The following is a 22,723-nucleotide window of genomic DNA, read 5'->3' as shown; positions in this document are numbered from 1 at the left end:
GCTGTGTTGTAGTTTTAATATTTTCTGTGGGCTTCCATCTACTTTCCTTGTATGTTTGTAGCTTTATGTTGTTCGGTCGTATCCTCTGTCCTTCTCCCAGTGTGGAGCTATAAGAGACTTTCCTTGTTTACTATTACTGTTCTCTCTGTGTTCTGTCAAAACTCTTCTGCCCTCTGCCCCATTATCAGCGTTTCTACATCGTCTTGCTGCAGGTCTGCCGGCAATTTAGATCTCACAAGACAAACTGCCTGGTACAGGGCAGATAGATGGAGGGTAGCCTGAGGAAGGCGTCTTGATGAAATGGTTCAATTAAGAACACAAGCATTTACATGGTGTAATTTCCCTAAATTGCCAGCCAGTCCCCGCAGACGGCAGTGTTTGGGGGGATTGATCAGAACATTGATTTTGGCTGAAGATGATAAATTTCTGCTGGTTAGTTAAAGTCATTCTGCGCTGGGTCTTGGGCTGCTGTGCTGAACAGTTTCTTTATCGGATGCTTAAAACAGGACTTATTTCCCAAGGCCAATGGGTCTGTTCTCAGCTCCAGCTATTCCCAAACCATCTCTTACTCAGATGATTTTTGCTTAGCTTCTGTATGCAGATCAATAGGTGATTGAAACTGATTAAAACTTAGGCAACCAGTTACCGGCACCAGTTTAATTAGAAACAGGCTGATTCTTAAATGAAATGGCATTCTGAGGGGTTTTTTTTTCTTTCTTTGCATACTTAAGCGTCATGCAAAATAAAAAGGCCTATTTAAAAGGTTTGCACAACTAGAGTCCCAGGGGCCCTGCACACACATCTGACACTGAAAGCCTCTGCCGAGATTTGTTTTTCTCTTACTTTAATTTAATTATGGTAGAATTAGTAAATCATTTAGGATTAAATAATAGCCCCCATCACATCCATATTACAGTATACGAATATATGAAGTGTCTTTTCAAGCAGGTACAATGGAAGATGTTCATAAGCGTTGTCTGGAGTACCACTACTTACTGATGCCTAAATGAAATTAGTATGACTGGGAAAGAATTAGAGGATTGGAGTATGACATTCCCAGAGTTGGGATGTTTTATTAACTATGTATATAAGTCATGTTGTCTTGGCAAATGGACAATTATTCAACTGAGTATTTTGCACAGCACTAATTTGCCTTTAAACTCTGGGAGGTTATAAAACTATATCCTAAAGACTCTTCATTCAGGGTTGACTTTCAGAAAGGTCTAGGAGGACATTCCAATATTATTTGACAAAACACACATAAAGAAGTTGGGTTTAGATTATGAAACGTCTAAAACCTCAGTTAAGAACTAATTACTGTGCTTTATTGATTGATCTTTTTGTCCATGTGTGGTCTGTAAACAGGCCATGTATAATAAGAGTGTGGCATTATCGCTGTGTAGCGTGTTGCAATCAGTATAGACAAAACGCCAACAGATAAAGATCGTCTAAACAACTTTTTAAATTGATTAGATTTTATTTTTTGGCTGTCATTTCATGCTGGCTGTTGTAACGGCTTATGTTCTTCCCTGATTTATAGTTTTATACAACTTTATAGGAAGTGTCAGAATAACTGATGTTAATAAGGACAAAATTAGTTTATTATGGAAAAAAAAAAGATTTCTGAGATCATGTAGAGTGTTCTATTTTTACAGCTAGTAGGAAAAGGTCATCCAGTTTGCAAACAACCATTTATGGATTGTCCGTTTTCCTCTTGCAATGGGAGGTGGCCTGTTGCGGACTGCAAAAGGGTTAATGTTCTTTCGGCCAGTTACCAGTATGCAAATGGTGCAGACGGGACAAGTAATTACTGCAGCTGCTACAGACTCATTTGAAGGACTGGCTGTTAAGTAAGATAGAGGTGCGTGGAAGGTGTGTGTTACAGTGTAACCAGATCCCTTATTCAGGCTGCATTAATCACTTTACAGTTTTTGTGTTTGGGGTAAGTTGAGGCAGTTGAGATGTCATAGTGAAGACTGCATCCTCTGCCCTCCCTTGTGACGTGCCCACCTCCCACCTGCGCTCTCTCTTTGTGACCCAAATCATCCCCATAATTAAATGTTAAATTGGTACTGTCAGTGATCTGTAAACCAAACCAGGCATGTACCATGCACAAGAAATTTAACCCGGGTCTCCACGGGTGAATTGGCGCACACCATAATTAAATCATTAAGCCTCCCCTTTTTAATTGCTTGGGAAACTGTAGAGCCATCCTCTGGAAGCCAGAGTCCAGTTTCATGATGAGCTAATTAAGTTGGCACAGCGTTGGGTGCAGGAAGCGTTAATGATTTCCTTCAGCTTTTATCCCCTACACTCGCATTTCCTTTATTTCCATGTATAAGAATAATATACCTGAACAATATAGATGTACTATTGTGGTTAAAATTAAGGGGCAATTCATTGATTAACAGTTACAATCTGAAGGACAAACTCTGTTACCCCAAGCTGGAAGCCGTCTGCACCCGTCTGTGCCACGCAGCCTCATACGCAGCAAGCTGGCGGTGTGTGTTCTGACACCTTTCTATCATTGCCGGAATTAACTTTTTCAGCAATTTGTGCTACAGTAGCTCTTCTGTGAGACTGCACCAGATGGGTTAGCCTCCCAACCACTGCATACCAAGATCAAGATGCTCCCATTTTGGTGATGCTCTGGCCAAGTCGTCTAGCCATCATAATTTGGCCCTTGTCAAAGTTGCTCAGATCCTTACGCTTGCTCCTTTTTCCTGCTTCCAACACATCGACGTCAAGAACTGTCTGTTCACTACTGCTTAATATATACCTCCCCTTGACAGGTGCCATTGTAACAAGATAACCAATGTTATTCACTTCACAGTGGTTTTAATGTTGTGGCTAATCTGTGTATATTCAAAGAGAGAAATAAATGTCATAAAGCAAATGCATGCCAACTCTCCCGGAATGTCCGGGAGACTCCTGAAATCCGGGTAGGTCTCATGGATCCCTGGGACAGCAGGCAAGTATCCCGCATACTGCAATTTACTCGGCAAAATGACGCAATTCGCGGTGAATTGCGTCATTTTGACCCCGCCCCCGCGACAAAATGATGTTTGTCGCGGGGGTGGGGCAAAAATGATGCAATTGACCCCGACCCGCGCCCTCCAGCCACGCCCCCTGTCCGGGATCTCCTAGAGTTCACTGTTCAAAGGTTGGCAAGTACGATAAAACATTATTATCATTCAACCACATAAGACTTAGGGCTAGATTTACTAAACTGCGGGTTTGAAATAGTGGAGATGTTGCCTATAACAACCAATCAGATTCTAGCTGTCATTTATTTATTGCACTCTACTAAATGACAGCTAGAATCTGATTGGTTGCTATAGGCAACATCTCCACTTTTTCAAACTCGCAGTTTAGTAAATATAACCCTAAGAATGTATTGGTAATTTCATGGTCAACCAGAAATTACTGTGGTTCTCTTTTGTGTTCTGAGATTTTTTTCTAGAGCTTCGGATTAGACCGCACTACCGTGCTGGTCATCTAAAAGCAAAGGAACAAATGCATTATAAAAAAATTTAAATCATTCAGAATGATTTATAATATTGTAATGAATCCATTATTAGTTTCCTATAGTGTTTTCTTTAAAAAAAAAAAAATAAAAAAAAATTGATATGCAGTATTACGATGTTAGCTAGATGCATATTGTAAGTCTATTATCTTGTTTATGATCAGAATGTTGGTGATCTCCAGGTAAACTGATTCTACATTGCTTCCTCGTTAATGAATAAAATCTAAAGGCACATTAACGATGCGTGCTTAACAAAAAAAAATTAAATAATGAATAACCGGTATTAGCTGCTTGAAGAATCAAATTCACCATGTTTGCTAGGTGGGTTTTCTAAATTAAAAAATACTGGTCACACAATGGAGACTGAGTTGAACACTCATAAAAGAGACCCAAACAATTAGCATAGCACTAAAAAAAAGTAGGGGTATTTAATAATATATCCGTAAAATTATTATTATATAACACCCCAAAGGAAAAGAATTATCGGAAAGCTACTGAAAAAGTTTTCTGCATAAAGACATATTTTGGTGCTTATTTGTTTTTTCGATGTAATAAAGGTTCAATGTTATTGAATACAGATATTTGTCCAGTGCTTTGAGTGTCCTAAATAATATCATGCACAGTATATTTGCAGCTAGCTGTGCTTCCCTTAGAATGTGCTCCTGTCTGTTTGCAAAAGTTATACATTTTATACTATTATTTATTTTTATTTTTTATAAAAGTAATGTCAAGGTTTTGCTCCTGGGCTATCTAGCATTTTGTGCAAAATACCTGTAGTCCCACTTGCACTCGCTCTAATATTACCATCGGTGGCAGATCATCCGTCACTGCAGTGGGTGCGGCCACCATGGGGGCCTGGAGGTGTCGGCCCACCCTCTGGAAGCCCCTGCTCTGCTTTTCTGAACATACCCAGGGACAAGTGAATGCACAGTGAACTTTTGTTTGAGAAGAGCGCAAAGAGCAGAGATGGGCCAGTATAGTCAAGCTTTACTGCAAATTTGGGGCCAGCGATGCAGTTTTCTTCCCCTGATTATTGTAGAGTCTTATGCTAGACATTTTATACAACGCCTAATAATATAATAATAATAATAATAGTAATAATATGTAATTTCCATGGATAGTAAATCTAAAGCACCAATTTTCAGGACAATATCCTTTATCTTTTGCAATAACCAGGTTTACATATGATTTATACATGTTAGTTTCAGGAAGGTTAAATGTGCAATTTCATACATACCAGTTTTGCATATTTTTACCATGAAGCTGTCATTTGAAGCTGTTACTTTTCCAGTTTCCAAGTTCCGTTTGCAGAATCTCTCAGCCACTTCAAAAGTGGAAACATTTAATTACTTCTTGTTCCTAGGAGAGTGTAACTTGAGCCCCTAGTCTGAGCCAGTCGGTAACCAAGCCTCCTGATGGTCAAGTGAAAGTAGAAGGAGGAGGGTGGCTAGGGTTTAAATATTCAAAAGCCTCTCTGCTAAGCACATCATGTGACTGTGGTTGCCATAGATATCATATGACACTTGTCAAACTTTAATTAAAAGCAGTTCACTCAAAGCCCTAAAGAAAAATAAACAGCTTCATCTATCTTCTTATGCATAAACAGAGTGATTTGTGTTAACAGAACACCCTTCATTTTTACAGAGGACTGCGTTACTGGCTCACATAATGAGACCTATTTATCAATGATTCCCCCCCTTGCTCTAGTCGTATAATAAAGGCCCTGCTGGTCCAGTGTTGGTCACTCATGGCTTTCTTACATATTAAGCTGGCATTCCTTTCTAGTGTGCTAAATCCAATTCCATTATCCAGAACACAATATTAATATAAAGGGCGTTGGGAAAACACTTCGCCCTGCCATATTAATTCTCCGGAACGTGCCTTTTTATGGACATAAATGATATCTTCTTTGTATCCCAGGGCAACCGCATGTAACCAGTATGGTTATCCAGGGTTGTACGGGCATTTCAGAATATGATTTGTGTACCGGCAATAGACTGCTGCTGTTTCTCTGCAGCAAAGGTCTGTCATTCATTTAACTCTGCTTTGTTACAATGAGGGTATTTCTTTCTATGGCTCTTTAGTCACTTTGACTATTTCTGTATTGTTCCGCCTTTGACTATATACCATCTTAAGGAGCTGTGTTACCCTTATTGCTTCCCATTGAATACATGGTATATTCCAGTTTCCAGGGTTCGTTACAATCTATTAATGCAGTGAGGCGGTGTCTGGTTGACGGAGGTAGTTTAGGAGTTGCACAAGTACTACATCAGTGAGTCCTGGCAGGAAACTGTACCCAGGAACATGAGACGCTGAAGGAGGAGACCTAGTGACCAGGCAGAAGGTACCTGATGGGCTGTGGAGGAGGACATATATGGGGAGGCAGTAAGTCAAAAGGAACAAAAGGAAAGAGGGCCCTGTCCGTTAGAGCTTACAATCTAGGGGGGGGGGGGCAGGCACCAAAGAAGGTGTAACAGAGTGGGGAGAGGGGGATTGGAAGTGAGATGGTAGGTAGGCTTTGGTGAAAACAACGGTTTGAACATGATACATGACTGTTCTCCAAGGTGTCCGCAATTCTTATTATTAAAAGCTGATATCGTGCACTGCCTTTTTAGCAGGTTGTGTTTTGTCTTCTGATTACTGATCTTTACTAGTGTTATTGTTATTACATTGTGACCCAGAGTAGCAGTCAGACACTGGGAATGGCTCTGTCAGATCTCTGCCCGCTAAATGCCACATACTTAAAAGTGCAAACTCGGTCTCTTTCTTTCTGGGATTATTGACTAAGCTTTTGTCTATTCAAAAATTAGAAGTCGATCGACATCTTCAAAACATAAAAAGTAGAAATGGAAAGTTTTATTACATAACATTTCATGTAAGAGGAAGGGAGCGATGTCATTTAGATATACTACTTGGTACTGTAATGCTCGGCTTCAGGGTTTTTTTTTTTGAGTCTTGGAAATTGATCAGACAGGGAGGTAGTTGGCTTGGAGAGGGGGCTGCTGCACACAGTCATAGGATGCTCACATGTTAGAGTAGACTCTGTCTTCAAAAAAATCAAATTGCATAATATGAGCAATACTATCTCTGAGTTTAGAGGGAACAATTTCAACTATGATATTATCTGTATGTCTAGTGCATTTATAGCAGATGTCCACAGAATAGTTTTATCTGAAAACCCCTATGCCCCCAAACTAGTTTATACACAGAAGTCCTATTTAATAAACCCATGTCAATTGGTAGAAACTTGCCATAGGAGCACCTACACTTATCTCCAGACGTAATAGCCTGAAGAATTTTGTATCTGTCAAGGAGGGATGTCACAGAAAGGTGATAGGACAAAGTGGGCTGTCATCCAATCAGCTTCAACCAGCACCCTGGTTATGTCCTGGTCAGATTTAACAAAACGTCCTGACTAAGGTCACATTTAAATTAATACTACAAGTTACAGACACCGTCTCCTAACTCGCAGGATAACATGAATGGGATTGGAGTTTACTTCAATCATTATGAGTAGCGATCTATAGTATTCATGGAATGCTTTATTTAATATGTCTATGTATGAAACACATTGCTCTCACATGTATCTTTTCATGCATTCAATGTTCTTTTTAGAAAAGTGTACATTTCATTTAAACAAAGCGGAGGGGCTTAATCATTGACCTCATAAAGTGCACTAGAAGCACACAGGAATCACCTAGCTTCGTTTATCCTTATGAAGGACTTAAATTAGGCATTAAAGTGGGGGGGGGGGGGGGAGACCAGGAATATATTTATTACATATAGTACTATGTGTTTGTCCTTATCCACAGAGGTGCAAGTGGAGGGTGCAAAATGTGTCCCATTTAAAAGTATATGCCCTTCTGCATAGGAAAGGGCACCATAATAATGCACATTATCCACCCATTTATCTCATGTCAATCATTTTACTGCTCAAAGTGAGATCTTGTATTTGCTCTGTCCTGGAAAGCAACGTGTACAAGTGCACCTACTCTGTACGTGTTAGGGGATATGTGTCTGCAGATGTATGGCCTTGACAGGCATTCATTTTCAGTATACCATTCACCTTCTTAAAGCATAATAACTGTGCTTTGGATGCTGATAAAATAAAGTAAACAGATGTACCTGCTCACACCTCCTGAAAAGCATTTGCTCTGTTTTGCTTCAACCGTGACTTTGCCTGCAGCCTCCAGAAGTACTAATGGTATGTAAAATACAACGGCGTTCTGTGGGAACGCTCTTTAAGTACACAGTACACTGTGCTGCAGGGAAGCTCCGAGACATGTTAATTAATGCTCTTCTAACGGCTGTTAAAGCCAGGACAAAGTACAAAGTTTATTTATGCTTTCAGCGCCCATGAGTATAAGCTCTAACACAAATACACTTTTCTTATTACAGAGCATATCACGTTCCGAGTGGGAAGATCCTGGCAGTGAAGGTATGATGGAATGTATTGTGGTCCCACTCTCTCTCTATACCAGAATCCTGCCCTATACCTGTGCAAATGTTCATCTTCTGCCCTGTATTTTTTTGCGTTGATGGTACTGGGGAGATTAAATGTGGTTGATTATTGAATATAGGTAAACATAGATCCAAATGTTTCAAAAAGGACACTTAAGATTTGTCATTGTGAATAGAAACAAAACTGTATTTATTTGTTAGACACATGCTAGCACCTTGGTGATACAGTATAAATAACAATAGAACACAGTTAACTATACAAAGCTACAAAACACAGAAACACTGAAGCATATTATAGTATACCAGGTTGGTGCCATTGTACATTTTGGAGCCATACACTTTTGAGAGAGAATACTAACGTTTGTCCATGCAGATTCATAAGAAGGATGGAACTGTTGGGGAGGAAATTGACACAGATAAGACAATTGCTCGTAGCTCCTTTGATCACATAGAGTTTCTGGATGAGCAATTGTCCTAGTCTGCAGAAGGGCACTGCTTAAAGATGAAACGCTTCCAGTTTTTAACCCTACCTGGCCCTCCAGTCTTCTGCAAGCCAACCATAACATCCACCCCATTTACTGCCTTACCCTAATCTTCTACCCACCTCCTGATCAGTTTGGGGAGCTGGACCAGTCGTAGAAATCAATTCCCATGTAGAGCAGTTACTTATTTTCATAGTTTTTATGCCTATGAGCTCCTGGGCCTTTAACTGCATACACCTCATTCTGTGTACAAATTAACAGATTACTAGACACAGCCATTAGTGCTATACTTCACCAGCATACACAGGTGGGGAAAGGGGGGGGGGGGGGTATTACAGTGACTTTATGAACCAGACACATTTTCAAGCCAATTGCCATTTTTTTTCCATACAAATCGATACACCAGAGGGGCAGCATGAAAGGACAGGAGATTTGGGTCCAAAAGGGACAGTTTGGAGCTAGAGTAATGTTGTTTAATGTTATCCAATATATTGCTCATTGTGAGGGACTGACATAAATTTTCATACAAAGCTTTTCTTGTGCTAGAGTCCATTAAAGTGTGGGACGGCTATGTATCTGTTTCTTTAAATCAGTGCCCCCACCACGGATCCTTTCAGCCTGTATGTAAGGCCCCCACACTTTTAGTATATGTTTGCAAATTTGCTGGATCAATTGTGTGCGTTAATGGAAGATGTATTTCACTGTGTTCCTCACCCCTCCGGCATATAAGGGATGTGGAGGCGGATAACCCTTTTCACATGTACATGTAATCCCATCTTATGCCCTGCAGTGGTTTACTTACTGTAGCAGACAATTATGTCGCTGGTGATTAAGTGAATTAAAACTGAACATCAGTCTAATTTGACCTGTGATGTTTGCTCTGTCGCTCTCTTTGTCTCTGGCGCAGTTTCTGCACAAGGTCCGCTCTGACAGCCTGTGATAGATTGCTTTATTGAGGACTGTGTATTGTAAGACGTTCCTGCTAATTTAAACAGAGCATCACAAGTAAATGTGTCGCCCATACCTGAGATCCCACATGTTATGTGACAGCTCACCTCCTAGCTTCTCGCAGGTAGAGAGATGGACTGAGCGCATACTCAGCTCAGACTTAGGAAGGAAAATCCCTAATCTTGCCAAATTTTATGTGACATCAAAAGATACTTAGGGAGCACACAATGTGATGTAGGTCCACGTCCACCAATGCCGCCAAGTCTTTTATAAATCGCTACTGATTATTATTGAGATCTGTTTGTCTTGTTAAGTTCATAATGGGGGCCTTTGATGTTCATGTACATTTTATTTACAAATGTTTACACTAGTCCATTTGTCAATATAGTATCCACTTTGCAGAGTGTTTATATTACATACATGCCAAACTACAGGCTAATTATCGGTCTAAAATATGTGATCCCAAATGGAGGTCTCTCCTCCGTACATAATTGTATTGATTGGCTCTTTATTCTTAGCCAATTCATTTTAAATCCAGTAATTCATGTGTCTGATTACAGACTTGCCCGTAACAAGATCACTCCCTGGAAAGAATTACTGTTATCTGCTGTGTGTTGCCTAATAGTGTCACACTTTTGGTTCTGATCCACAGTTACCCAGAGCATCCTCTCACCATTGTTCTATTACTACCCCTTCAAATAACATAACCAGGCTATTTCCTGTGGGAGCGAGCCCCCCTCCCCTACTTACACAGCAGTTTGACCTGTCCCCGGGGTATGTTCCTCCCTTGGCTGCACCTGACACAGGTTAAATGCCTTTCACACTTTAATTGAGTAAAATTGCTATGATGTAGCAGCAAATTATTTCCCCCCCCCCAAGTTTTTCTGCACTGAAAAATGTAAGTGAGTGGAGTTGGCAAATGACTATTGATTTGGGGAAGTGTGTTTTAAATTTCTCTTGGCAGTTCTATATTACAGTTACAAGCTGGATTAGTCAGAGTGTTTATAAATAACCCTAAAGCAAGCTTGTGATTGAAACAGGTTGCGTCTTATTCTATTCCTTTTGATGCCAGCATTCTGAAATTTAATTTATGCCTTCGCATATCCTGTGTCTATATTCCTCCCCCTGCTACACATAAATCTTAATTTATATGTCTGTTCTGACGGCTGCACAGATATACGAGTGCATTGTATAAGATGTACGTCAAGACACTTTGTGTATATATTTTTTTTTTCTGTTAGTGCCAGAGGGAACTCTAGCTGACAGCAAGGGATGCAGTGTCCACACTTAAAGCCTAGATTATACCTAGCCGGGGCATGTGGGTACTTTTGTTATGGGCTAGGGCACTGTGTTTGGGTGACATTATGATAGGTGTGTAATTGATTCACCGTCACTGTGGCCTGTTTATAATAAAATGAGCTTAAAGAGAAGAGCTGGCGCGAGGCATTAGGCATAGCCTATTGTTACAGAACAGTGCCACCTGTCCCATTCCAGTGTGTCTCAGATAGGTTTGCAGTGTCCTGATTTGCAAGATGCCAGTCCTCTACTGTGCTACTATGTGCCATCTAGAGATTTTGGTTCTTCTGAATATAAATGACAAGCAGCAGGGAACGGATAATAGGACAATTAAGTATCAGATCTCCAGCTTGTAACCAGTGATAAGAGTTTGGTCTGCATAGCACAGAGGAGCATGAACATGTCTATATGTGTCTGCAGGAGTTGGTGAGGGTATCTAGCATATAACTGGCAGAACCTATGGGCTCTGGCATTCAGAGTTGTGGAACTCCTGGTGACATGCCTTCAACGTCTTTAATATATTTGTATGACAACACTTCCCTGCACCTATTAAGATTCTTCATTGGTTTACTGTTGCTAAATCCTTCTACCTATTTGTTTTGTAACCGCCCCAAGTGGACATGATGTTTATACTTTGGTTCCCGTTTCACAATGTAATTTGTTTCTGCCCTCTTGGGTTCATCATCATTTATTTATATAGCGCCAAAAATTCCGCAGCGCTGTACAGAGAACTCGCTCACATCAGTCCCTGCCCCATTGGAGCTTACAGTCTAAATGCCCTAACACACACACACACACACACACACACACACACACACACACACACATACACAGACAGATTAGGGTCAATTTGATAGCCGCCAATTAACCTACCAGAATGTTTTTGGTTTGTGGGAGAAAACTGGAGTACCCTGAGGAAACCCACGCAAACATGGGGAGAACATACAAACTCCTCACAGATAAGGCCATGGTCGGGAATCGAACAAATGACCTCTGTGCTGTGAGGCAGAAGTGCTAACCACTTAGCCACCGTGCTGCCCAATTACTGCCGAATATCTGTTTATTGTGTGACAAAATCTATAAATAAAAGTTTTTTTTAAAATATTTTTATGATACCCCAGAATATTGTAACAGAAAACTGTAGTCATGGAAAGATATGAGATCATTTAGAAACAGAGTAAAATCTTGGCTAGTTGTACTAAATTAAACGCTCACATCCACATTACACGTCTTCAATTTATTTAATTAGATTTCTTCTGTATTGACTAAATTCTTGTGATGCATCCAGACTGCTATGGATACAAGCACCTTGTCCCGACACATTGTGTTATCAATTCTGTATTGCAAAATGTTCTTCAAATACCTATTTTCTTTAAGCCTTTGCAGTGAGGGTTCTTCAATACACACGTACACGCATGTGTCATGTCACATATGTGCTTTCAGTATGTTCCAGTTCATGAAACATGGAGCACTGTTTCAGTAAATTTCCTTGCACATATGCAATCGCTGTCACCTGTAAGAACAAGTGTCACTTAAACTTGTACCATCTGTATGAAGCAGACTGTGAGCTTGATGTAGGGCTGAGTAATGTTTCCTATTGCAGTGTCCCACTTAATATATTTACATCATCAGCAAGTGGAGAAGGGTACACTTGTTCCGGTGTGAGAGCACAAGACTTTGCTTGTTTGGGGGCTGGAGACAGCCTGTCGCTGCTATCTGTTGTAAGCTGAACACACAATATCAATCAGTGACAAGTGTTTTGTGTCTGTTCTCCGTAGGTCATTCCGTTAGACATTACTGTGGAGCTGCAGAGACAGATTATGTCAGAGCTGGAGATTCTGTACAAGGTGCGTGAGCTTGGCGCCACTGGTTTGGGAATTGTTGTCACAAACACACAGCCGTCTGACAGTGCCACTTTCCTCTTGTTTACAGTGTGACTCTCCATACATAATCGGGTTTTATGGTGCGTTTTTTGCGGAGAATCGGATTTCTATCTGTACGGAGTTTATGGATGGTGAGTTTAGGAGTTGTATGAATCTGGCTATGTACGTGCACTATAGATCTTTCTGTGGTGCCCTTCTGTATGCAGCAACATTACAAGAGCAACTAACAATCCAATCTTAAACAGATCACTCCACTAAAACACATGCTGGTAGTCCATTTAAAGAACAGCCAATCATTTTCAAACTCCAGTTGCAAATCAGAGATCAATAAAGAGTTATATGGCGAAGAAAGGATACCTTACTTCACATATCGGCATAATCATCAATCCTCTATTCCTCACCAAGTCCTAAAATTTGATAATTCTAACCTCTTATCTGTTGTGGCAAAAAAAAACATAACCGATTTTTAATTTGTCATTATTTATTCAACAACAAATAAGCCAACATGAAAGAACATATATAAGAAAAAGTAAGTATACCTTTACTGTTGCTATAGAGAAGGTAATATGAGCCAGGAGCTGGTTAATCAAGTGCACTTCATTATCGGGAAGTGCCGCCTTCTCTATATGATCCTGGTCTTCGGTCTGGAAAGGGTTACAAGGCCATTTTCAAACAATTAGAAGCCGATCATTCTTCACTGAAAAAGATTTACAAATTGCAAGCACTGTAAACAGTATAAGAAAATGCGCCCAAAGATCAGATTGTATGATACTTCAAGAACCCAAAAATACACTCTAACATATACAGTGCTTACAGGAGGACTGTAAAGTTCCTGAGTCTTCAATCAGAAAAACACTGAACAATTATGGATTTCATGGAAGGGGTAACCATAAAAACCATTGCACAATAGCTTAACTATGTAAACATTTGAATGAAACACAATGTCGTCTGGATAGCTGTTGCATAATTGGTTTTTGCAAATCGCAGAAACACCTCCTATAATCACAGGAATATTCTACTAAACGCCAAGCAGTGGTGGAGTGGTAATGATGTGGGGTTATTTTTCAGCCACAGGCCTGATGTCTTGCAATTATTGAGTCCACATGAACGTCTCTTTATACCAAAGTATTTTTCAGGAAAATATGAGGCCATCGGTCTGACAACTGAAGATTGGCCATAATTAGAACATTGGAACAGGACAATGATACTAAGCACATCACCAATTATAACCGGATGGATGAAAAAAAGATTGGCCGCATTGAGATGCTGTGGCAGAACCCTTTATGCATAAATAAATGTCTCACAGATCTATCATCGTCATCATCATTTATTTATATAGCGCCAACATATTCCGTAGCGCTTTACAATTGGGGACAAACATAATAAACTAATAAACAAACTGGGTAAAACAGACAAAGAGGTGAGAAGGCCCTGCTCGCAAGCTTACACTCTATGGATCTGTGTCATGAAACAGTGGTATAAGGAGGAATGGGCCAACATTCCCTAAATATGTAAGACTGCTACTCATACAAAAAATGATTAGTTTAAGTTATTGCTGCTAAAGATACACAAATTTGTACGCTGCAAAAAAGCATACAGCCAACGTCCGTATGCAGACTTGACACCATTGCAGCATGCCCCAACATATGTACCCGGGAATGTCTTCTGGAAAATGTTTCCTCTTTGGTCTGGGTGGGAAAAAAGGGTTACAATCTAAAAGAAGAGGCCGTACATAACTAATGCCTCTGGAGGTCTTGCCCCCAACTTGAAGTTCTATAATCTGGAAGCACCATTGGCACATGTGAAGGAATGGATGGGGAAGTTTTATGGGGGGGGGGGGGGGGGCTTTACAGTACTTCTTGTCTGAGCTGATGGGGTCCTAACATACCCGCTTTTTAGGTGAATTGCACCACTTATTAGACCGGCAATATATGTGTGGAAAGCAGCGCTTAAAGTTATTGGAGGAGAAGAGAGCGTTCCAAATTCTCCTTTTTGGGACAATGTGAGACTTGTAGAGCTGACCAAATTGGGGAGGAGCACTACTTGGATTGGGTGCAGGATTTCAACAATCGGTCAACTATATGTAAATGACCACCTTTTGAGCAATGGGGTGATGAATTTTGGTCTCTCAAAAAATATGTTTTATTTTTCTTACAGTTGCAACATGTCTTGGGAGCATATTTTGGGAGGGATACGGTAATGCTTAACAAAGCTTAGTTAAAAGCAGCTCTCCAGAAATGGGGACCATGGAAATTAATTTCAACCTTATATGCCCACATACTGCCTCAGATATCACTTCACGATCTTGAGTTACTAGTGCAGCAGTGGAAGGATGACCATGGTCTGTTATCAGATGAGGGGTGGAATGATATCTTGCTCGAGGAGCTACCACATGCGGTAGAACACAACTGTACTTTTTACATAGAGTGTATCTCACAACTCTGATTGCACAAATTCAGGAGAAGTGGCAGCCTGCCCTTAATGTATATGGGCAACAGGGTTATTTGGACTTTTGCTATGGGAGTGCCGAAGAGTGGAAAATCTCTGCTATGCCCATAGAACGATTTGTTTCGCTGCTCACTAGTTGGCACCCAGGGTATGGAATTTTTTGCTGTTTCTAAATAATTACTTAAATAAGTTAGTGTCCTAATATGTTGTTAATCTGTTATCGCTGGCCAAAGTGATCATAGCTAGAGCCTGGATGGCTGCAGAGAGTCCTAGTTTCCATAAGTTTGTGGCTCTGGTTATTGACACCATGGAGCCCAAGCATAGCATAAGTGAATCTGATCTATTTGGGCAAATTCCTGGTATACCATAGGATTGATGGAGGGTGAAGTGGGTTGGTCCATCTTGTGTTGTGAAAAGTACATTTTCATTGAGATGTTGATATATAGGAGATATTGTATACTTTAGTAAATGTATCACTGTCGTGTTCTACACGACTTGGGATAAGGTGCAGATGAGATGTTATTATTTAATATTGACAGTGTTCATCCAACATGGGCATTTATCAAACACTAAGGAATGCACATGATGGCCTGAGATCTTTCTCATTATTTCTCTATTCACAAAATAACTACATTTTGGTTGAATATAAGGTAATTACATGCCATTGTACATTAGTAGGTGGAGGTTTTTGTTTGTTTGTTTTTGACAATTGTTTGTCTTGAAAATTGATAAACATTAATAAAAAAAACTTGATTAAAAAAAGTATGTACGATCTTCTGATGTGCTCTCACATTTGCATATAACATGTGCTTGCATAGAAATATATTTCTTTAGAGATGAAATGCCGTATAGCCAGTATCTAATTCTTTCCCACAAGAAGAAAAAATAGCAAAGTGGAGCTTCTCCTCTACCCATCCCTGTCCTCTGTTGTACAGATATTCTGTGCTTTCTGCTTGATATGTAGCTTATAGGATTGTGAGACACTGGTGACAAGCACAAAAAATGGTTTTGGACATTGTAATTATTTGGTACATTATATTACAAAGGTTTTCTTGTGGATACAGCATTACACTATGCAATGTATTATGTGTATTTCCTATAATGTAAGCATAATGTGTGGATCATTGTGCTTCTTCACTGCATATCTTCATATAGGAGTTCTCTTTTGTCACACAGGAGGATCCCTGGATGTATACAGGAAGGTTCCAGAGCAGGTCCTAGGCAGGATTTCAGTCGCAGTAAGTTTCTTTTCTTTTACATACATGTTTATGCCAGACATCAGACCTCTATGTTTCTATTAGTTGGGAGGAGGGAGGTTTAATGATGGGATGTTTAACTTACCTGTAGGTTTGCTTTAAACAAACTTCATTGTCACTCAAATGGGATGCATTGACAATGTGGATATTTAGTGGTAGCAGACGGTTGCCCTACATTTAATGGATAAAGTTAAACTATTACTTTTGTGCTCTTAAAGGATCGACATTTCAATCACTGGGATCATCTTTACCCTGTGTCCATCTCATTAGAGGGGACATACCGGCTCCCAATGACTGATTCACAACATTCTATGTGTCCCATCCCCTTACTTAAAGCAGGCATGATTAAATCTGTGCAGGGGGCGGTGTTTCTTTAGTTTCCATTACTCTGATAGGGGCAGTAGTGGGGAGAAGGTTTGTGCATAAAGCTTGAATTATCATGTGTAATTGGCTAACAATCTTTATGCTTGTAGACTATTTTTAATACTAGTTACTAGTTAAACACTTTGTGATATTCGTTTCTAAGTTTGTGGTGCTGTTGGTGATGGTAAATACTCCATTACACACTACTTTTTTGTTTTTGATTATTTGTTTATACTTTTTTGTTTAAATAATTAAACTTTTTCTGCATAACATTTAAATCACTTTGCTTAATGGAGAAAAACAAAGAAAAGGGTGCATATCCCATGTCTGTATATATAGAAAATACAACAAAAATCAAGAACGCAAAATGGGTAAAGAGATAGTGGAAGCAGGTGGAGAGTCCACCCTAAAGGGGTTTTATATACTCAAATCAGATGGAGGAACTGAGAGGAGACCTGTATGTGAAACAGGACACACATACTTTTCGAAAGCCTCCTGTTTAAATGCTAATTTAATTTTAATTAGTATTATTCACTCACTAGTTTCTCGTGTAAACTAGACCCCCACCCTGGAATCAGTCCTGGAGGTAAGGGGGGGGGGGTTGGGTCCCTTCCCTGGATTTTATCCCTTACCTTACATTCACAGCTGGAACAGAACCAGTGTCCATCATCTTCTGAGCTCTGCATTCATTGGCGAGGTGGTTTCTGTGCAGCACCTGACCGGATGGGTGCCATGACGGTCCAGTCAGTGCTGGCTCCTGCTTCTGTTCAAGCTGTGATTTAAGTGAAGCGGTCCCAGTGCAGTGAACCACATTTCTACCTGGGGAGACTTGCTTAGGGTGTAATGTTTGTAGTCACATTCTTCTTTCACTTTGTCTTTAGCAAGTGAAATATCTATACAATATTTGTGCCCAGGAGTGGATGATAGCCTTCCAGGAAGATGAAATGAGAAAAGAAATCAACTTGTAGTTCCTTCTCAGGAGACAAGTGAGAATTATTCCCTAAGTTGGCCCGTACCAAATCTTTCCCACTCCCCAGGGAGAGGAATTCACATCCAATTCCCTTTATGTAATGTAGAAAGCTTTGATCATTATTTGTCTTGTACTGAAGAATATTTATCCTATGGGTGTGTGGGAAAAGTCCAGTGTGCTCATGATCTTTGTTACCCCCAACAGCTAAAAGATTGGGGGTGGGGGGAATAGTATTCCCTGACCCATCGCCGCCTCTTTTTTTTTTTTACTCCTAATAGGAGGTCTCTGAAAATACAATTTTGTCAGTACATTTTTAGATAATTATCTGTAAAATTCATTTAAGATCATAGTTTCCAAGAGATACTCAATAACGCTCTCACCAAAAACCATTTGTGTCCATGAGAGCTTGCTTTGGAAGTAGTAATGTGTAGCTGATTTAGAAGTGTGCTAAGCTGTATAGAAATATATGTGATCTACATTAAGCTGCGCAAATCTGGTAGGTGTGAAGTTTGTAAGTAGGACCAAGTAATTCTGCAATTAACATCCAGGAATAATTGTTTCGCAATTGTATCACAACTCTGAGCTGTTGCCATCGGATGCAGTTTCTGCTCTATATCCCGTACTGTTTTGTATCTGTAATTAGAAAGATCTTTTATATCCAGAGAGTATAACGTTGCTGCTTAATGATCTCTCTTCACAGGTGTTAAAAGGCCTCACATACCTCTGGAGTTTAAAGATTTTACACCGAGGTGAGCAGTCTCTCTCCTTTCCCTTGCATGTCTAGTATGTGTGTGTGTTTTCTTATAGCCATGTTTAAAGCGATTTAGAGATAATATTTATAGCATTTGTGTTGTACCTGGAAAATTGCAGCACTTTTTGCAAGCACACAGCTTGCAATGGGCAATACACAGATGTCACAAATATTGTACCTATATGTGGTGCAGACATTGGCTAAATATGAATGTATACTGGAGAAAAATAGTAAAATATAATCATTGTGTATATAGAAGTATTGTTGTTGGCTTTTATTTATAAGGTGCCACAAAAGGTCTGTAGGGCCGTACTTGACCTTTACAGTAGTATATAATCAGATGCAACGATCCATAATACATGAAAAACAGAATAATACAGAGACCAGAAATCTAGCGGATAACTTGGTAATGTAGATAAAGTTATTTACATGACCGTGAGAGTGATGGTATTGTCCTACGTGAAGTAGGCCTGAGCTCAAGAAGACAGGACAAGGAAAGCTGGCCTAGAGGTGAAGGAGAAGAGGAGGAAAGAGTCCTGCTTGTGAGAGCTTACATCCAAATGGGAGTATATGGGGGAGTTATCCTGGCTGACCAGATAATGGTATAAAGAAATATCTTTTATATGGTACTAATGAGCTTTACAAATTATATGTTTGTATGTCGGGGAACAATGGCAGTGGTCTGGCTTACCATGAAGACATTTATTCTAAACAGCCTGATACTTGGGGCAGAAGAAGCGTTCGTACCTGGTAGTTAGGTAGCAAGGATTTCTAATGGGCACTTCCTTGGTCCCCAGCGTAGTAGATAAAGTGCCCAGGGCATAAGAAACACAATCTGACGGTAAAGATCGTCTTTCTGAGCCTCTTTCGATAACTCGAATTTTGTTTTGTTTTTTTGTAAAACATTTTATTTTTATTTCCAAACATAATGGACATAGTAAACATTCAGCATACAATTCTTAAATTGCAAATTTACATAAGAAATATGGACTGCATGCATCAAGTAAACATACAGGAGTCGTTGCAATACATTGAGAGTAGAACATGTAGTATAAAGTAGCTCCATTTACACGTCGTCAAACCACAATTAAATGCAAACGGACCAAAGACATTATGCAAACTTTATCCATCTTACCAAATTGTGAGCATTGTGTTTTGAGTTGTGAATAGGGAGTTGGTGGAGGGAAAGGGCAGCCCAGAGCTCATATCCCAAGATGATACACCATGACAAACTCCATCGTCCCTGCCCTCCTGCCTATATAAGAACCAGGTAGTGGATTTAAACACCTTGAGAATATTATCTTGTTGTAGCTTAGGTAGAGACCCAATTTAGAATAGAACCTAAGGACCCCCTTCTTAACATCCAGAGGGCTATGCGCCTATCAGAGAAAAGGAGTTCCAGCAATTGCATTTGTATGTCTTGTAGAAATGTAGGGGAAGATGAAGTCTAATTGCATAACAGTACTTTCTTAGCTACTGTCAAGATAACCTTTAAAATAGGTATGATGATGACAGAGGAATATTTTATCTGCCCACACCTCAAAATTGGAAAAAAGTAATGGAATGGGATGTCCACACAGAGCGACCCCAAAACCAGAGGGGAGGAACGCTAGAATTTTATTCCAAAAAACGAGATATTTTCCAGCGCTCCCAAAAGTTATGATAAAAGGTGTGTGAGTTTCGTCGATTGTCGCTAGTACTACAGTAACCAATAACTAGTTTTCACTTTCATAAAGATACCTCCAATATAAATGTCTAACTATTTATTGAAGGGAATAATAAGGGTTAGCAAGTATCAGCAGCCTGTGTTTAAAATAATTTAATTTACTATAAATTACAGCAAAGATTTCTGATAAAACAACATTTGAACTTTTTAAAATGCCCCTAACTAAATACATTGGAGGCTTGTGTCTGTTTATATATTTTTAAGCGGAGGTAGTGTTTAATTTTCAGACTCTTGGGGGTGCATCTGGTTTTCTATAATGAGAAGTTGCTAAAAAATATTTTGTCAAGATTTATGAATTTTATATAGCGCCAATCCTATATTATGCAGCACTGTGTAATAGGTAATCACTCACACCAGTCCTTGCCCCATTAGAGCTTACAGTCTAAATAGCCTACTACCGACACACACAAACTAGGGTCCATTTTTATCAGAAACCGGTTAACTTACCAATATGTCTTTGGACTGTGAGAGGAAACCAGAGCACCTGGAAGAAACCCACGCAAACACGTGGAGAACATACAAACTCCACAAAGATAGGGTGCTGGTCAGAATCAAATCCATGACCCCAGTGCTGCGAGGCAGCAATGCTAACCACTGTGCAATATATTTAATATAGAGTGTTCAAGATAAATATATCGGTCTGGTTTTTAGCAAGCTTTTTGTGTGGAGCATCTGCTGTTCTTGGTAAAAAATATATATCAAAATAATATCTACACAAATGATTTGTTGTAAGATTCAACACATCTAGTGCTGGCCCTGAAAACATTCCCAACCAGCGGGGCGAACGAGGAAACGCACATATGTGGTATCCCTGTACGGGGCAGAAGTAGCTACATTCATTTTGTCTTTCTTTAGGTGAGAAATTAATGAACAAAAACAAACAACACAAACGCAGCAATAGTGAAAATTATGCTTTTATTTTTTGTAACCTAAACTTAATTTAGATAACTAAACTAAAGATAAATACATCAGCTCTAGGACCATAGTTCTCTATGGAGATAGACAGAAAAAGACAGGTTTTTATGAAGATGTCTCTTTTGTCACTAGTGTCTCACAGGTATGTGTTTGTTTGTTTGTTTGTTTGTTTGTTTGTTTTTAGATGTTAAACCTTCCAATATGCTGGTGAACACACGTGGGCAAGTGAAGCTGTGTGACTTTGGTGTTAGCATACAGGTAAGTCACCTGTAGACTAGTGACCTATCACATTCCCCCGCTTTGTATCACCAAAATAAATATTTAGTTCCACCACCTTGTCATTTACTCGTCACCACACAACCGTTTTATGTGCCAACGGACACTGCAGGTCTCTCCAGCAGGTGAGGGGTTAAAGTGAGTAACAGATGAGGTGGTAATTGCTAATGGGATTGTGGCCTCATTAATATGCGTTCTGGGGAGTTAGGAGAAGATCGGTTCTGTCCGCACAAAAGAATGAGATGGGGGGGGAGGCTTCCAGGGGAGACTGTTATCAAAAATAATAATAATTAATAAAAATGAATTTTGAGCAAAACAAAGACTGTGAGGTCTGGGCAAGACCCTCCCCCCCAAATTGTAATTAATTTCCATCTCTAAACCTCCCCAGAGAGCACCCATCAGGTTGACCCATGACCTTCCTGTCATGTCACTATGAATAGGCCCCTTCACTCCCCCTTACTCAGCTAGAGACCACAAGGCTCAGGGGGCCGGTAGCTATTCTATGTGGCCCCACCTGCTGCACTGCCATTCTCAGTCATATAGGCTTGTGGTATTGTGTGTTTCTAGCCCTACTCTCTGCACAGTGTTTGTGTCTGACAGAACATTATGTCTTCTCTCCAGTCACCATAGTGGTCTGTCTATCGTTTCAGCATTAAGGAGTGATTCTGTCTCGCATGTGGTGCTGTCTGTCTTACTTTAGTGTTCTGTTACATCTTATGGTTAGTCTCAAATCGCTTTCTGTTTCTCAAGTGTTAACCTAAGGCGCTCTCTGAGTCTTCCACTTTGTTCAAAACATTCAGTGTAGTAATGTATACTCTGCAAAATAAAATATATTATGTTTATTGATGACGCCAGTAGGTATTCTCTTTGGAGTTTAAGCACTCGCAACCTCTGATAATTTCCTGTGTTGTACTGTACCAGATAGACTGTTGACTGTGATATAAAAGACTGGTGGTTTGTCTGAATGAGAGTTTCAAAACCACTAATACTCGCTTTGTTTACAAGTTGGAGAGAAAGCCATAAGTGTAATCATCTTGTGTTTAATGCCTGTAGATAAAAGCACTCTATATATTTTTTATTCTGTCTTTTATATCTTCACTCTATTCTCTTCTCCTTTTGTTTGATGGGTGGATTAAATGAGAAATAATTGCCCGTTTTATGCAGTTGTTGGTTTAACACCATCATTCCCTTTCTTTTATTCAGTTGGTGAATTCTATCGCCAAGACCTACGTGGGCACAAATGCTTATATGGCGGTGAGTCCTAGTTTCTTTACTGTAGTAATGAATGATTGTTTAAACCTCAAAACTTGGTTAAATTAGTAAACCCACCTCGGTACAATCAACAGATGTGTTCATGTTGCATCTGTTGTTAGATTACTTTATAAACGTTACCTGAGCCCCAGGATGTGAAATCAACATGGT

The 22,723-nt window shown here is 39.8% G+C and overlaps 1 protein-coding gene across 2 annotated transcripts in view; it reads left to right on the top strand.

Annotated features, from left to right (window-relative positions):
• Positions 1–22,723, top strand: part of MAP2K5 (mitogen-activated protein kinase kinase 5) — an 89,337-nt gene that overhangs the window by 23,840 nt on the left and 42,774 nt on the right. For both annotated transcript variants that reach the window (XM_075207577.1, XM_075207578.1), the window contains exons 9-15: positions 7,925–7,964; positions 12,492–12,560; positions 12,646–12,727; positions 16,221–16,282; positions 18,334–18,382; positions 21,210–21,283; positions 22,505–22,555. In XM_075207577.1, coding sequence (XP_075063678.1) covers positions 7,925–7,964; positions 12,492–12,560; positions 12,646–12,727; positions 16,221–16,282; positions 18,334–18,382; positions 21,210–21,283; positions 22,505–22,555 — 427 coding nt within the window. The remainder of the gene's footprint in view (positions 1–7,924; positions 7,965–12,491; positions 12,561–12,645; positions 12,728–16,220; positions 16,283–18,333; positions 18,383–21,209; positions 21,284–22,504; positions 22,556–22,723) is intronic.

The sequence above is a fragment of the Mixophyes fleayi genome, chromosome 4 (assembly GCF_038048845.1).
Source record: "Mixophyes fleayi isolate aMixFle1 chromosome 4, aMixFle1.hap1, whole genome shotgun sequence".
Classification (NCBI taxonomy): Eukaryota; Metazoa; Chordata; class Amphibia; order Anura; family Limnodynastidae; genus Mixophyes; species Mixophyes fleayi.
The sequence above is the reverse complement of the archived record's forward strand: the minus strand, read 5'-3'. Positions and strand labels throughout refer to the sequence as shown.